Below are 14,282 nucleotides of genomic sequence, written 5' to 3'. Positions count from 1 at the left end.
AGGAAAAAAAGTGCTTCAAGAGCCATTTCTAAAGAAATAAATTAATAGGACAAACTGCATTTTTCCCCCTTGTCTTGACAAATTAATTCTTACTGTCTATCTCAATCAGAGCTCCTTGATCAGTCTCTCTTTCTGTGGACTATTCTGAATTATACAAAACCCCCCAATCTTCTACTCCTTTTTGTCCCTAGCCAGCATGTCTAGGAGCTGCTACATCTCTGGTCTTCTCACATTCTCACTGGCTTAATCTTTACCCAGTGCCCTTGAAAACTATGCTAATCCCCAGTAATTTCATAGCCTTTTTCTTTGTGCTGCCTGTCACACCCCAAGTAGAAGCAAATGCAAGGTCATGATTTTACTTGTTTCAGAGTTTCTGAGGATGTAAGGAAAGAACTTCTTGCACAAAGCGCACTGTTATTGTATAATTTGCCATGATGATAATAGTATGATTCATCCTTAATTCTTCATCTCAGCCTCAGTCCATAATTCTTGGGTAATGAAGCATGCACTGTCCCAGGTTGTTAGACCACTATAAAGTCCTATCAGCAAATTGGCAGATATTCCACATGTGCATTATTACATAAATAAATGATCATCTTTATGTTAGGTATTATACTGTCTGGTCTAAACCACTCCTTCTTGCTTTAGACTCTGAATGATGTGTAGAATAAAATCCCTGGAGATAGAAATGCACCTTGTTTATTCCAAACAAGAAACAAACTGGTGTCCCTTCTTGCATATAGAACTGATATCCCTCTAAAGTCTGAAATACAGAGTAAATCTGAATCTTGCCAAGGACTGTGGAAGCCTACATGGACACTTGTCTGTGTGAGGTCTGAATAACTACCTTAGCTTTGTTCTTACAAACTGTAGCTTAATCTTTTTCCATCAGGCTTTTTCATGACCCTTAAATCAGAGTCAGTTAACTCATACATTCCAATACACACACTCTTTGAGGTGTTCAGGTCAGTTTTTCATAAGATTAGGTAGGAGATGCCTGAAGGCAGTGCTCTGCAGGGTCCCAAAGGCACGGCATGGCTGCCACATGGAAGGACACCTGTAAAGCTCCCCATGGCCCCCCTCCATCAGACCCACCATGCAGTGAGTACACAGGTGGTGTTACACAGCTCCCCTTCTGCAACTTACTGCAGAAATGTCTCATAGTTTCTAACACCTAGCTGTTATCCTGGTTGCTTTATCCCTATCTACCTGACAATTTCAAGGAGTTTCTAGGTATGGAGGTACATACATGTCTGTATAAAATACACTTCTATTCTTTCTAACAAAATCCATGTGATTCAATGTGATCTCTTGGCCTCATGTGGTTTATGGTGCAGGGTTCCATGAAAAATGAATTTAGTTCACAATCTCTCCATAGAGACTAATATACTTTTCCACACAACATGCTATGAAATGCTCCACGATATCTAAGCTGCAAGTCAATAAGAAAAACTGAGCATAGGAAAAGGCATTATCCATGCATTGTGGTCTGTCTAGAGAGATTATTGAAAGCCATCTATGTGGCCATACACAGGATGTGTGATTATGAATAGAAAAGAATTCCTGCCTGGCAGATTCATCATCTTTACCTCTCTTATTATTGAGACGTATTCCTGCAGCCTAGTTAATAAATAAGTCAATACATTAGTCAGTCAGACATAAAGAAACCTTGAGGGAGGAGAAAAGTCTCTCTTCCACAGTGATATACGTGTTTGTGAAAAGACCTGGATAGATATGGAAAAAAGGATCATACACTTGTAAAAAATTAGTGTGATATTATATTTCATTTTCCTTTGCACCTGCTATCAAGTACAGACTACTCTCTCTCTCTACAGGACAATTTAGCTTCCCAAGTCAGATTTAAAAGCTGGAGAAACTCTTAAAGGAAGTATTTAATGAGTCTCATGAAATCTCATGACTATTCTAATAGGGTTTTAAAAGCATAAACAAATGTAGCATAAATTTAAGGATTGCAAACTCAGGTAGATCATGAAGAGTTGTTTTCTTAAACGATCTCATGGAAAAATACTTTAAAAAAATCAGAAGAAAGAGATGAAACTGGTAACTAAATCAGAGTAAGAAGTCAGGTCACACGGGCCACTGTTCTTCTCAGGTTCAGTGAGGATGCTGCTGATCAGCCACTTGAATATATAACTGGAGCATCACAGAACTATTTAGGCTGGAAAAGGCCTTTAAGATCATTGAGTCCAGCTGTTAAATCTTCATTCCAAACTCCTCCACCAAACCTTGACCCTAAGTACCACATCTACATTAACTAACTCCAGGGGTGGTGACTCAGCCACTTCCCTGGGCAGCCTGTTCCAATGCTTTTTGGTGAGGAAAGTTTTCCAAATTTTTAATCCAAACCTCCACTGCTGCAGCGGGAGGCCATTTTAATTGTTTTATCTGTAGTTGCCCCGGAGAAGAGACCAATCCCCACCTGGCTACAGCCTCCTTCCAGGCAGTTCTGGGGAGTGATAAGGTCACCCCTGAGCCTCCTTTTCTGCAGGCCAAACAATCCCACTTCCCTCAGGCTCTCCTCACAATACTTGTGCTCCAGACCCTTCCCCAGCTCCACTGCCCTTCCCTGGACATATTCCAGCATCTCAATATCTTTCCTGTAGAGAGAGGCCTGAAACTGAACACTGGATCCGAGGTGTGGCCTAATCAGTACTGAGTACAGAGGACAATCACTGCCCTGGTCCTTTGGCCACACTATTGCTGATCCAGGCCAGGATGCCATTGGCCTTCTTGACCACCTGGGCACACACTTGGCCCTCCCCTGCCTCATCTGCTGTTCTCCAGCAATCCCTGGTCATTTTCTGCTGGGCAGTTTTCCAGCCACTTTCCCCCCAGCCTGTCATACTCTCTGAGGTTGTGATCCAAGGGGAGGACCCAGCACTCTGTCCTGCTGAACCTCATGCCATTTGGCCCATTGATCCAGCCTGTCCAGATCCCTCTGCAGAGCCTTCCTACCTGGGGCAGATCAACACTCCCACCCAGCCTGGTGTAATTTGTGAACTGACTGAGAGAACACTCATCCAGATCATTGATAAAGATATTAAACAGGACTGGCCCCAACACCGAGCCTTGGGGAACACCACTGGTGATTGGCCCTCCACTGGATTTAACTCCAGTCGTCTCTGGGCCAGCCACACAGTCAGTTTTTAACCCAGCAAACAGTGCACCCATTCAAGCCATGAGCAGCTAGCTTCTCCAGAAGGATGCTGTGGGCACAAAATGTGCAGTAAATGCTAACTCAGAGGAAACAACATGGCTGTAAATTGTTCCAGGGAGAAAAGTTCTTTTTTCTGCTACAAAAAGGCAAGTCATACTTGAGGGTGTTGCTTATAATACCAGCTCCTAGGCCAAATCAGGCTCCATAGTAAATCTCCACTCAGAATTCATTAATGTCTTACAAATAAGAAGAAAAAAGCCTACACAATGCACTTAAAATTCAATAGAAGGGCTTAGCAGCAGCAAGCCATTTATACCCTTGTTACTGCAGACTCTTTTGCAGACTGAAGCTTATGTTACTCTTGTTTGTAAGCTTTGTGTGTTTGGTTTTGCACTTTTTTATTTTTGTGCAGAAGCTGAGACCTGACCAGATTATTTTACTGATATATAATGCAACATTTAACAACTGAACGTTATATAGCAGGAGTGATGCCAAAGCTAATGTGTGTTTTCCATAATAAAAATATTTCTGCTGTTTCACCTGCATGGCCTGTCATATTTTGGCACTATATGCTTAGCTTTACCAGTTCCAGTGTGATTTGAAAGAAATGAAACCCCCAAACTATAGCACATGGCATGGCACAGCAGAATGGTAAAATCCAAAACTGTCTCCCTAAAGAAGCTCAGCAGCTGTTGTGATATAAATTAATTTAGGCAGCAGAGAACATTATTTGAACTCAAACTAGAAGTTTCTTGGTGAGCTCATGCTTGAGCCCTAATTTCAAAAGAGTTGTGGCAAGCAGTTTGGACTCCTTCAACCTAGCTAGTGAAATCCCTTTTGTTCTGGTGATGTTCCATAAGTTTTCCTAGTCACTCGTCTTTTATCTAGCAACCAGAGTAGGCCCTTTCCTTCATATGAGACAGGAGTAAACTGATCATGTGGTGGAGCAGATCCATACTCCCTCTCCCTGTCACGAACACAGCATGTTATCCTTAATAATTAATGTTATACTGTCTCTCCAGGGAAAGGGAGAGAGATTAGCTGCTAGCAAATATTCCTCAGAGCATATTAAGCTCTCATTTACTCCAATGATATCCCACTGATTGCTAGGAGGAGCTCTGTCAGTGAGGAATCACCAAGGTTGCTGTCCACCAAACTTCATCAGACCATTTTTGCCATGGCTTTTCAGCTCCAGCCACTATTGAACCACTTGTCTGAGTACTACAAAGTTGGCAAGACAAGATTTGCAGTCCGTTCACTTTTTATTCTGAGGTCAAAAAAGCTGATTCAACTTTCTATGCCTCCTCTTTTTTTCTTCTTTCCTTAAGAAGAGCAGTCCTTCTAGGAACAATTGGGCTTTTGTAGCTGCTGTTTACTCATTGCTTCAGAAGAGACCAGTGCTTGGTCTGACAATAAACATGTAGCTCAAGAGAAGTTCTTAAACCCTGATTTTAAGCCTGTCTGTCCAAGGTTGTTTTCTCAAGAACAGCTCTTGCTACCTCGATTGAACTAATTGCTACAAAACAAAGCAGACTTTTGTACTGAGAATACCTGCTTGATTAATTGACAGAGCTGAAATACCTTGAACAGAATAAAAATGGTCTCTGATAATTTACTTTGTCCCCAGCATCTGTTTTCACTAGCCTTGTTATGGCCTTTGCCTACATTTTTCATTTAAATGAAAGATTGTTTTTTCCCCTCTATTCTGTAATCTAGGTTTATGCCAAGATGGGGGAGTATTTGGGAGACTGAGAGAGAGTTCTTTCCCTGTAACTGACTGAAAATAAAAGAGCATTGTCACTCAAGCACTGTGTAAATCATTAACCCTTAATTTTGTGAGGAAAGGAGTTACATTTGGTAGCAAAGGAAAAGCAAACATTTCCCCCAGCCTTTTAGTTCTAGAAGCTTCAGTGTGAATACAAGAAAGAAATAAGAAGGTGAAGAGATACGGAGAGCAGACTAGTCCAGAGGGAACTGAGAGAAAGCCTAAGGAAAATGCTTTAGGAGGAAGTAGGAACAAAACATACCAGGGACCTTAGTGCTTTAATAAATTATTTTCCTGCATTTTGGCACATTATGTGTAGCAACTGGCAAGAGAAACAGACTACAGCCTAAAAAGTGCAGATAAATAGATTATCTCATATGGCACTGTATATCTTACATGCAAAACTATCTGTAAATATTTAGATAATGTAAATTCAAATGTTTATGGACAGATTCTTTTTCTTGTACCTCGTGCACATTGTGAAGCTGAGGGACAGTAGCTGACTTTTGGATTATTCAGGCAAGAGGTTGTTTCTTTGCTTAAAAGGGAGTAAAATTGAAGTTAATTCTGATACTAAGTTCTATTAATGCACTTATGTATCAACTTCTCAGGGTAAAGCACATTTGAAATCAGTGAAAAAACCAGACTGTTCATTTTGGGACAGTTCTGTACTCTTCTAAGGTGAATAAAAGTAAAATCTCCTGGGCTCAAAGGAGTTTTTCTCTTTTCTAGAGAAAGCCTCAAAAGGGAGAAGGGTAGGTGACAGAGCTAAGCAGAACATCTTGTTAAATTATTCAAAAGCTACAACGTATGTCTAGCTCTTGGTATGTGCTGTTTCATGTGACTACTTGACTGCTTATTTTCCAATATTTGGTTCATTTTTCATAAATCCTGTCAATGTTATTAAGCATCTGTAGTTAGCAGTAAATATTATAATCTTTGAAGGTTTCTGTACTTATGAGTTCTCTGTGGAGCTGTTTTGGAGCTTAGCTGTTTGGCTGTTTGTCATAATGACATAAGAAAATAATGAGCAGAATTAATTTATGTTTTTATGTTCTGGCCTCAGTGGAGTTAGACTAAAAGATGTTTTGGTCAGATGGGTTTCAGATAAGCATTCAGGATGGGCCCTTTGTTTGAACTGCCATAGGAGCTCAGCACAATGCGACAATTATTTATTTAACTATGTGCATGTTTGAGAGATCACAGCTGCTAAAATGCATTCTTCACTGTTTTGTGATACTTACCTATGTACAGAGGTACCATTAACATTGAGCTTAAATTAAGGATGTTCAAATGTGTAGGAGGGCCTCTGGTTGTTGGTAGACTTCTGGCTTTGTACTTGAGTACGGTACTGCCCATGAGCTGGGATGTAGTCAAGCTCCACTCCGTCATGCATTCATTTTTTTCTGTCAGCGTGAAAATGAAGAAAGCCTTATACATGCTTAAGTCCCTTCCCTGAATGCTTTAACGTGGCACTGTGGCCTTCAGAGTATGAAGAAAGTGTGCAGTGTCAGTGGGAGAGGGCAGAGGAGTAGAACAAATCCAGGGGGTCTGATTCATAAGGGCCCATAACTCTGCCCTGATGTACATCTGTGCATCGTCCATTGACTTCAATAGGCACTTCTTGCAGTTATCTCATCATGTGACTTCAGGTTTCAGGTGCAAAAATTCTTCATTCTTCTGGAGCCAAGTATCATTTACAAGATGCAAAGAGAGGCACAAAACCAGCACAAGGAAGATATCTCAGTCCATAAGATAAAAATTAATTTCTGTGACTCTGACATAAACAGATTTTCCTCTTCTAGTAATTGGATAGAAAATTTCTGTTGCAAAATTCCAATTTTGTCATGTGCTACACAAGAAGCTTCTCTTATCCTTCCTAGAAGGTTTATATTTCACTATTTTTTCTCTTCCTCTCCTCCCACAACAAAGTCAAAAGCCTGGAACAATACTTCCTCTCTGGTCCAGTGATAAATATCTCATTGTTGAAAAGCAGTGCTAACTCCTTTGTGGTACCATTTTTCATGTTCTGATATTCACCTGTCATTACTTTTTGTAACATGGGTGCACAGTTAGCATATTTTCCTACTGTGTTTTTTTCTTTAAAAAGCCCATACTTACCAGAATTTCACTCCATGTTACAATCTTGAAGTAGATGGAAAGCGTGAAACTTTGAAAAGTAGAAAAGGTTCCAGGAAACCAAACTAGGATTAGCCCAAAGTAAAATCATCAAGTACTTCTGTTTACTGATCCATTTCAGTTCCACCCAATTATTTACTAGTGAGCAAGACTCCAAGGTTTTCTTTTGAATTAGTTTCAGCTGTCCATATTTCAGAGTTTCTGAGGAGTACATAATTAACCTGTGGTGAATAATAGGTCAGAACAAGTTATATATTCATCCTTGGAATGCAAGTGAAACTAGTTGTAATCCTTGGTTGCAAGGTTTGGATCCCAAGTTCCTTGGGGTTTTGGCACATTTCCACCAGTGATTTCATGGCTTTGGGGCCCATGTACATGAAAAGTGCAGACACTGTCTCATCTTTCTTGTAATTCCTCAAGTTGTGCACATTATCCCTTGGCTAATCCTTGTGTATCTCTGATACTTGCATGGATAAGTCTTTGAGAGGAAGGCAAGCTTCACACTTGAGCTGTCAGAATGTGCACTGGTGTTCTTTGCTACTTCACTGTCAGAAGCACATTTTGTTGTGACCACTGTTGTGAAATATTTTTAAAATTGCAGAATAAAGGTTACAACACTTGGAGGGTTTTTCCCCCTTAAAAAAAGAAGAAGGAGTATTCTCTAATGCACTTTGAAGTGTTTTTTTTTTTTTTTAACCATCAAGTGTATTGGAAAGAAATGCAATTTCAGTTTGAAAGGGAAAATTGTAGAAATATTTGCATCAAAATGACTGGATTCTTATTACAAGTCTAATAACTTTCTGTTGAAAAACTTTACAAAGACAAGAAGTAGTACAATACAAAAACAAAGTTTTGATTCATTGGGAATGGCTCAGTACTGAGAACACTGAAACTTCATACATCTTTTCAGACCTGTTTGAGGTCTGTAAACCTCAGTCTACTATTATAGAGGAAGATTTTCTAAAATCTTGCCCTAATCTGGCATAAGACCAAAAAAGTATTATTTTCTTGATAATAAAAATTTTGTTCTTTACCTATTTCTCATATTTACATAGCCTTACCTTTTAGGGGAAATGTTTGATTCATAGTAGCATTTTTAATATTTTTTCTAATGCATTTTAATATTTTATATATAAAAAGGGAGTCTATTGCTATTTATATAATTTCTCAGCTATTGAGAAAATTAGAGGCATGACTTTTGCAGTCCTGCACTCATGTGTGTATCACTTTCTATTGGGTTTGCATGGCCTGCCTTTGGTAGCAGGGGAGGAGAAGGAGTGGCTTCTGTGAGAAGCTGCTGGAAGCTTCCACTATGTCCACCAAAGCCAGTCCCTGGCAGCTCCAAAGACAGATGTGCTGCTGGCCAAGACTGGGACAATCAAGAATGGTGGTAATTCTTCTGTGATAACAAATTAAAGAAAAAAGAAAAAAAAAACCAAATTATTGCACAGATAAGTGGCCAGAGAAGAGTGGGGTGAGAACATGTGAGAAGAACAGCTCTGCTGACACCAAGGTCAGTGGAGAAGGAGGGGGAGGAGGTGCTCCAGGCGCTGGAGCCAAGATTCCTGCGCAGCCAGTGTTGATGACCATGGTGAGGCCCTGCAGGCCATGGGAACGCATTGGGGTGCAGAGATCCACCTGCAGCCCATGGAGGAGCCCCACGCCAGAGCGGGTGGGTGCTTAAGAGGAGGCTCGGAGTCCCATGGAGAGAGGGGCCCTGTTCCCATGCTGAGGCAGCCTGTCCTTGGAGAACTGCACCCTGTGTAAGAGGGACCCACACTGCAACACTTGGAGGGGCACAGTTGCCCCTGAGAGGGACTCATGGTACAGCAGTTTTGGGAGGACTCTGTGCCTGTGGGAGGGACTCACATTGCAGCAGTTTTGGCAGGAGTGCTGCTGGTGGGATGGAGCCACACTGGAGAAGTTCACAGGAAACTGTCTCCTGTGGGAGGGACACCATGGTGAAGCAGGGGAAGGACTCCTCTCCCTGAGCTGTGGGAGAAGTCTCTGGTGATGAACTGACCCCCACCCCCATGCCCTGTCTCCTTGCGCCCCTGGGGTAGGAGAGAAGGGTGGCAGGAAGGTGTTCTTAAGGACTTCTCATTATCCTGCTCTTTGTTAGTAACAAATTTAACTCATATCCCCAAGGTGAGCCTTTTTTTCCCATGATGATATTTGATGAACAATTTCTCCCAGTCTGTATTTCAACCCACAAACCCTTCATTAAATTTTCTGTCCCCTGTCCAGCTGCAGAGGGGAGTGAGTGAGCAGCTTTGGTGGGTGCCTGGCATCCAGCCAGTGTCAACCCACTACACACTTCCTCAAATATAAACCAGAGCTAGTGAAAAAACTTTTTCCTCTAAGGACTGCCAATTCAATGAAACCAAAGGTTTTCTTGGGAAATGAATGCATAGTTCTCTAACTAATTTTCAGTGGCAATTGTTCAAGTCTCATTATAACCAAGTTAAAAGTATTGTCTTGACATCAGCATTCTGATTATATTAAAAAAATGTTAATGTTGAAAATAAATGTTTTCAAAAGATTAAGCAAAATGGTATTGAATGCTTTCTTTTCCAAATTAATCCTAATTTTTAGAACTATTATCCTCAGTTGGAATTAAATAAGATATTAAAATCTACGTTTTCCTGCTAATAAAAACTTTGTTCTTCAGCTGTCTCTTCTACTTAAGTAAACAGCCGTGGTTTTTGGGGAAACTGAATTTTCTAGCTCCATACCAGTAGTTTAGTCCTTAAAACATTTATGATGCCATGTCCAGTGAATTAATTCTGATTGTATCTCTACCATTTGAGAAATAACTGCAAAAAATTCTGTGATGGCTACACCTTTAGAAGGACACACCACTGCCATTTCAGAGACTTCTTTGGAGCAGTAAATATGCGATGTTTATGCAATGTGGGAGGTGGTGGAATATGCATCAGATTCCCCAGTTATATATGATGGAAGTAATCCAGACTTTCCCTTTTGGCATCTTGTGCTATAACTTCTACTTGATTTTCACTTTTTATTCTAGTGCCAACAATATGCCTAAGCAAGTAGAAGTCCGGATGCATGAGAGTCATTTAAATCCAGCGGAGCACAGATCCAGGAACATATGTGTGCAGTTCTGCCAGTCCCTCCACAGGAATCTGCTCCTGACTCTTACTGTGTTTGGTAAGCTACATCTGCTGCTCTGGACACCCTGTGTGTATCTGCATTTGTTCCTGTGGCACCACAGCCACTGTCTGTGGCCTTCAGCTGTTCCAGTTGAACAGCCAGAGAGGAGATAGGATGCCTATGGGCACTGCTTGTGTAGTTCAGGTGAGCATGGTATTCCTGACACAGCACAGAGCAAATCCACACCACTGAGGTATCTGGTTTGGAAAGGACCATGATTTATACCCCAAGGCCAGTCAGGTCAGTGTCATCCAGTAGAACTGAATGCACTACTCTTTTGTTCTCTCAGTGATCTGGGAAAAAAAAAAAAAAGATAAAACTCTTCAAAATTTTCTTTTATCTCTCAGTTTACACTTCACTGGTTTTAAGGTTTGTCTTTCCTCTCTGAAGCTGTAAGCCAGCGTTCCATGATCTCATCTTGAATATTGCCTCTGGCTTTAGCATCTTCCATATACGGAACAGTTTGACATTTTATTGTGGTTCACTGGCTCTTTGCCTGTTTCTTTTTCATTGAAAGCCCAACAGCCATATGCAGCAAATTTGTAGACATAGTCTTGTTATTGTTTGAAAAAACAGCTGCAACTGGTCTTGAGCTGCAAATTTCATCTCCATATTTTCAGCCTGCAAAACCACATACTGCTGAAATGTTTGCCTTGAATCGCCTTTCAAAGGTGTACCTGATGCTGTCCAAGAAAAAAGTTTTAAATACAAGTATTTTTTTTCATTGTATCAAAGAGATACTTCATAGTCATAGTTCCTGTGAATCGCAACACAAGCTTTGCTATCAGGTTTTATTACACTTGGACTTGGGATCAGGAAAAAAAGGCTTACTTGATGTAAACATAAAATACCTATTCACAAAGATCATGTTATGAAAGTAGACATGGCATTTTCCCCCCTAATTTATGCTTTAACAGCCTTAATCCTGAGCAGGAGGTTTAGGTTTTATCACTTTATCCACATAAACAATGAGGGGTTTGTTTGTGTTTTGAGAACATCAGCACAGGAGAAGGATGCAGAGCATCAAAAAAAAGGAATAAGACACGAGCCCTAAGAATCAAGTTTTCTTCAAAGATATGTGCAGTATTCCACATCAGGCAGTTCCTTCCAATACCCACCTGTTCCTTTTTTTGTTTGTCCTCCAGGTGTTATCCTGGGTGCAGTGTGTGGGGGTCTTCTTCGCCTAGCAACACCTATTGACCCTGACATCATCATGCTAATAGCCTTCCCAGGAGACATACTTATGCGGATGCTAAAAATGCTGATCCTCCCTTTAATTATCTCCAGTTTAATCACAGGTAAGATCCATTAGCCATAAATACTTTAAGATGCTTTCTACAGGTATCACCTGGCTTGCTTTTTGTGATGGAGGAAGAATAATGGTGGGATCCTGTCAGCATTTTGCAGTCGCAGTGAGGATTTCAGAGTAAATTTCTGAATAACTTGGTTGGCTTTAGTATGTATATGCTCCAGTGAATTTATTTCCAAGCACATGCACACATGCTACAATCAGAAATTTCTTAATATGCTGTTTGATCTAATTTCTGGATTGAAGCTTGCAAGTAAAATGGCCAGACACTAGTGAGCCTAGCCTTCTTGAAGGTGTGGTGTCAGCCAGACCATGACCAGTTTGCAGAAATCAAGGGCAAAAGATGGTAGAGATCCTCTCTATTTTTCAATACTTCCTCTGCAATTAGACAGAGTTTTAAATGCTTTTCTTCAAATTGTTAGCAGTAGACACTTTACACATAAGAACTAGAGGGAGAAGCATCAGTAATCTGTCTCATGGTGAGAATATCACAGGGGTGAAAGTAGGCACCCAGGGGTAGTCAGTAAATATTGAAAATTATAAAGGATTTTATTTTATAATTATTTAATTGGACATTGAGTGTCAATATATTTGCTTGTCTCTTAAACACCTGTAGGGCTGTCTGGATTAGATGCTAAAGCAAGTGGCCGCCTGGGGACAAGAGCCATGGTCTACTACATGTCCACCACTATTATTGCTGCTGTGCTGGGTGTGATTCTGGTTTTAGCCATCCATCCAGGGAATCCAAAACTCAAGAAACAGCTTGGGCAAGGGAAGAAGAATGATGAAGTATCTAGTCTGGATGCCTTCTTGGATTTGATCCGAAACTTGTTCCCTGAAAATCTGGTTCAAGCATGCTTTCAGCAGGTAAGTCCTTCTGCTCCTTAGTAATATTCTACACATCTTGTCAGGGTTGTCTGTAGAGTTAATGTCAGTGTTTAGTTTAATCAGAGAAATGATGATGTAAAGAGGAATACAGGTCTAAAGTCTTGAGCAGGTAAATGAAATAACATTATTAATAGCTGCCTTGGTTTATATTGTAGTTATTATTTAAATTCATGGAGGTGTTTTTAATGAAGTTTATTTAAATTTTGTTATTAAGTAATCTTTAATTTTCTCCATGTTTTTCATACAATATCTATGGTCATGAATGCTGGCTTGGTCTTTCACCCAGGTTGAATTTTAACTTGGCTGTTAATTACAGAGATAATGGTTCTGCAATGCCCTGATTGGAATATACGGATGATCATCATTCCAGCTCATTGCAAAAAATGTGCCCCAAAACCCAACCTCCCATAACCTCTGTTGCTGTGTTAGTGTCCAGATAAGGTGGGGATAATTGCTCCAAAGGGCTGATGCACCTACAGGTGGCTCCATCTCACCAGCTTTGGAGCATGCTGGGAAGAAAGGATGCTTGCACAATGTGTTGCTTGCCCTGTAGGGAGTTAATTTTGTCTGAAAGGCTTTTCACTAGTGCTTAATCAAAACACCTTGACTTTAAGAGGTAAAATATGCTTAAGCATATTTCTTGTATGTAAGCTGCTTTTCCCTCCAACTGAATTGTTTGAAAGTAATGCAGACAGGGCGTTTTGGGGGTTGGGTTCGTTTTGGTGTTTTTGATTTAACAGGATTTGTTGCCAAACCTGTTCTTAAGTGTTCTTGTGTGAAATGGCATGATAGCTGGTGCTGTGTTTATAGCCAAAGAAAAAAGGAAGAAGAAGAGGGGGGAAGGGAGAAGAGGCCATGGGAGAGTGGAAGAATGAGGGTGACCTAAACTGCCAAAAGGGTTTGGATTGCTTCACTTCTTACATGGACTTCCACATAAAAACATATAATCCTTGGGGATTTAAAGAGAGAACATTCTCAATATTTCCAAATCATCACGGGAATGTCAGTCATGTGGTCAAACTGTGGGTGGCTAAACATCACATGTAATGTGAAATGTATTTTTACAAAATTAAGTGAGGGAAAGCAAGGTGCTTATGGTTTTTTCTTCCTCTCCCTCATTTGAACTGTGGAAGAGAGGAAAATTCAGTTTCTTGTCAGTTGAAGGTGGTCAAATATCCTGACAAAGGGGCAAAAAAAGTGGAAAAAAGAAGAATTAAGCTACCTGTGTCAGATTTTTTTTGAATGTTAGTATTATTTTTTCAGTGTTAGTAGTATTTTTTCATAACTAACCAAAGTTCATGTTATTTCACTAGTTATGGATCACTAATTTCACTGATTATTTTTAGATTTAGTAAAAAAAAAAAAAAAGAGCTTTTTGGCTTTTTTGGCTTTGGCTTTTCAGTGTTTGATTTTAGCAGATTCCAGACTAATTTCTACTGAAAACCTCTGCCACAAAGCCACATTTCATTTGTGAAATGTGACTAGATGGAACTTTTACTTCTGATAGCCTTAAACTCCTCTGTAAGGAGTTAGGCTTTACTTTCCTCTCTCTTTAAGAGGAAAATCACCTGCTTTAATGGTGTCAGCATATATTTTCTTTCCTACATTCATGCAGTCTCTCTCCATAGACGCTCAGAGTTTCCAGGTAGCCTTAGGTGGAAGAAATATTGTGCAGTAATCATGCAAAGAGTGGTTCTGAAGGGTGCACAGCAATGGAGCTGAACACTGCGTGGGGAGGCTTTTGTGCCTTTCATTGCAACCAGGCAAAAGCCAGTGAAGATGTTCATGTGCAGCTTTGGAACTGTTCATTTGCAAACTGGACTGTGGCT

The 14,282-nt window shown here is 40.3% G+C and overlaps 1 protein-coding gene across 1 annotated transcript in view; it reads left to right on the top strand.

The window, feature by feature from the left end:
* SLC1A2 (solute carrier family 1 member 2) overlaps positions 1-14,282 on the top strand; it is an 86,192-nt gene that overhangs the window by 41,696 nt on the left and 30,214 nt on the right. Inside the window, exons 2-4 of the mRNA XM_066552972.1 lie at positions 10,114-10,253; positions 11,402-11,554; positions 12,182-12,432. Coding sequence (XP_066409069.1) covers positions 10,114-10,253; positions 11,402-11,554; positions 12,182-12,432 — 544 coding nt within the window. The remainder of the gene's footprint in view (positions 1-10,113; positions 10,254-11,401; positions 11,555-12,181; positions 12,433-14,282) is intronic.

This window comes from Molothrus aeneus, chromosome 6, assembly GCF_037042795.1.
Source record: "Molothrus aeneus isolate 106 chromosome 6, BPBGC_Maene_1.0, whole genome shotgun sequence".
Taxonomy (NCBI): domain Eukaryota; kingdom Metazoa; phylum Chordata; class Aves; order Passeriformes; family Icteridae; genus Molothrus; species Molothrus aeneus.
This window is presented reverse-complemented; position numbering and strand designations above follow the sequence as displayed.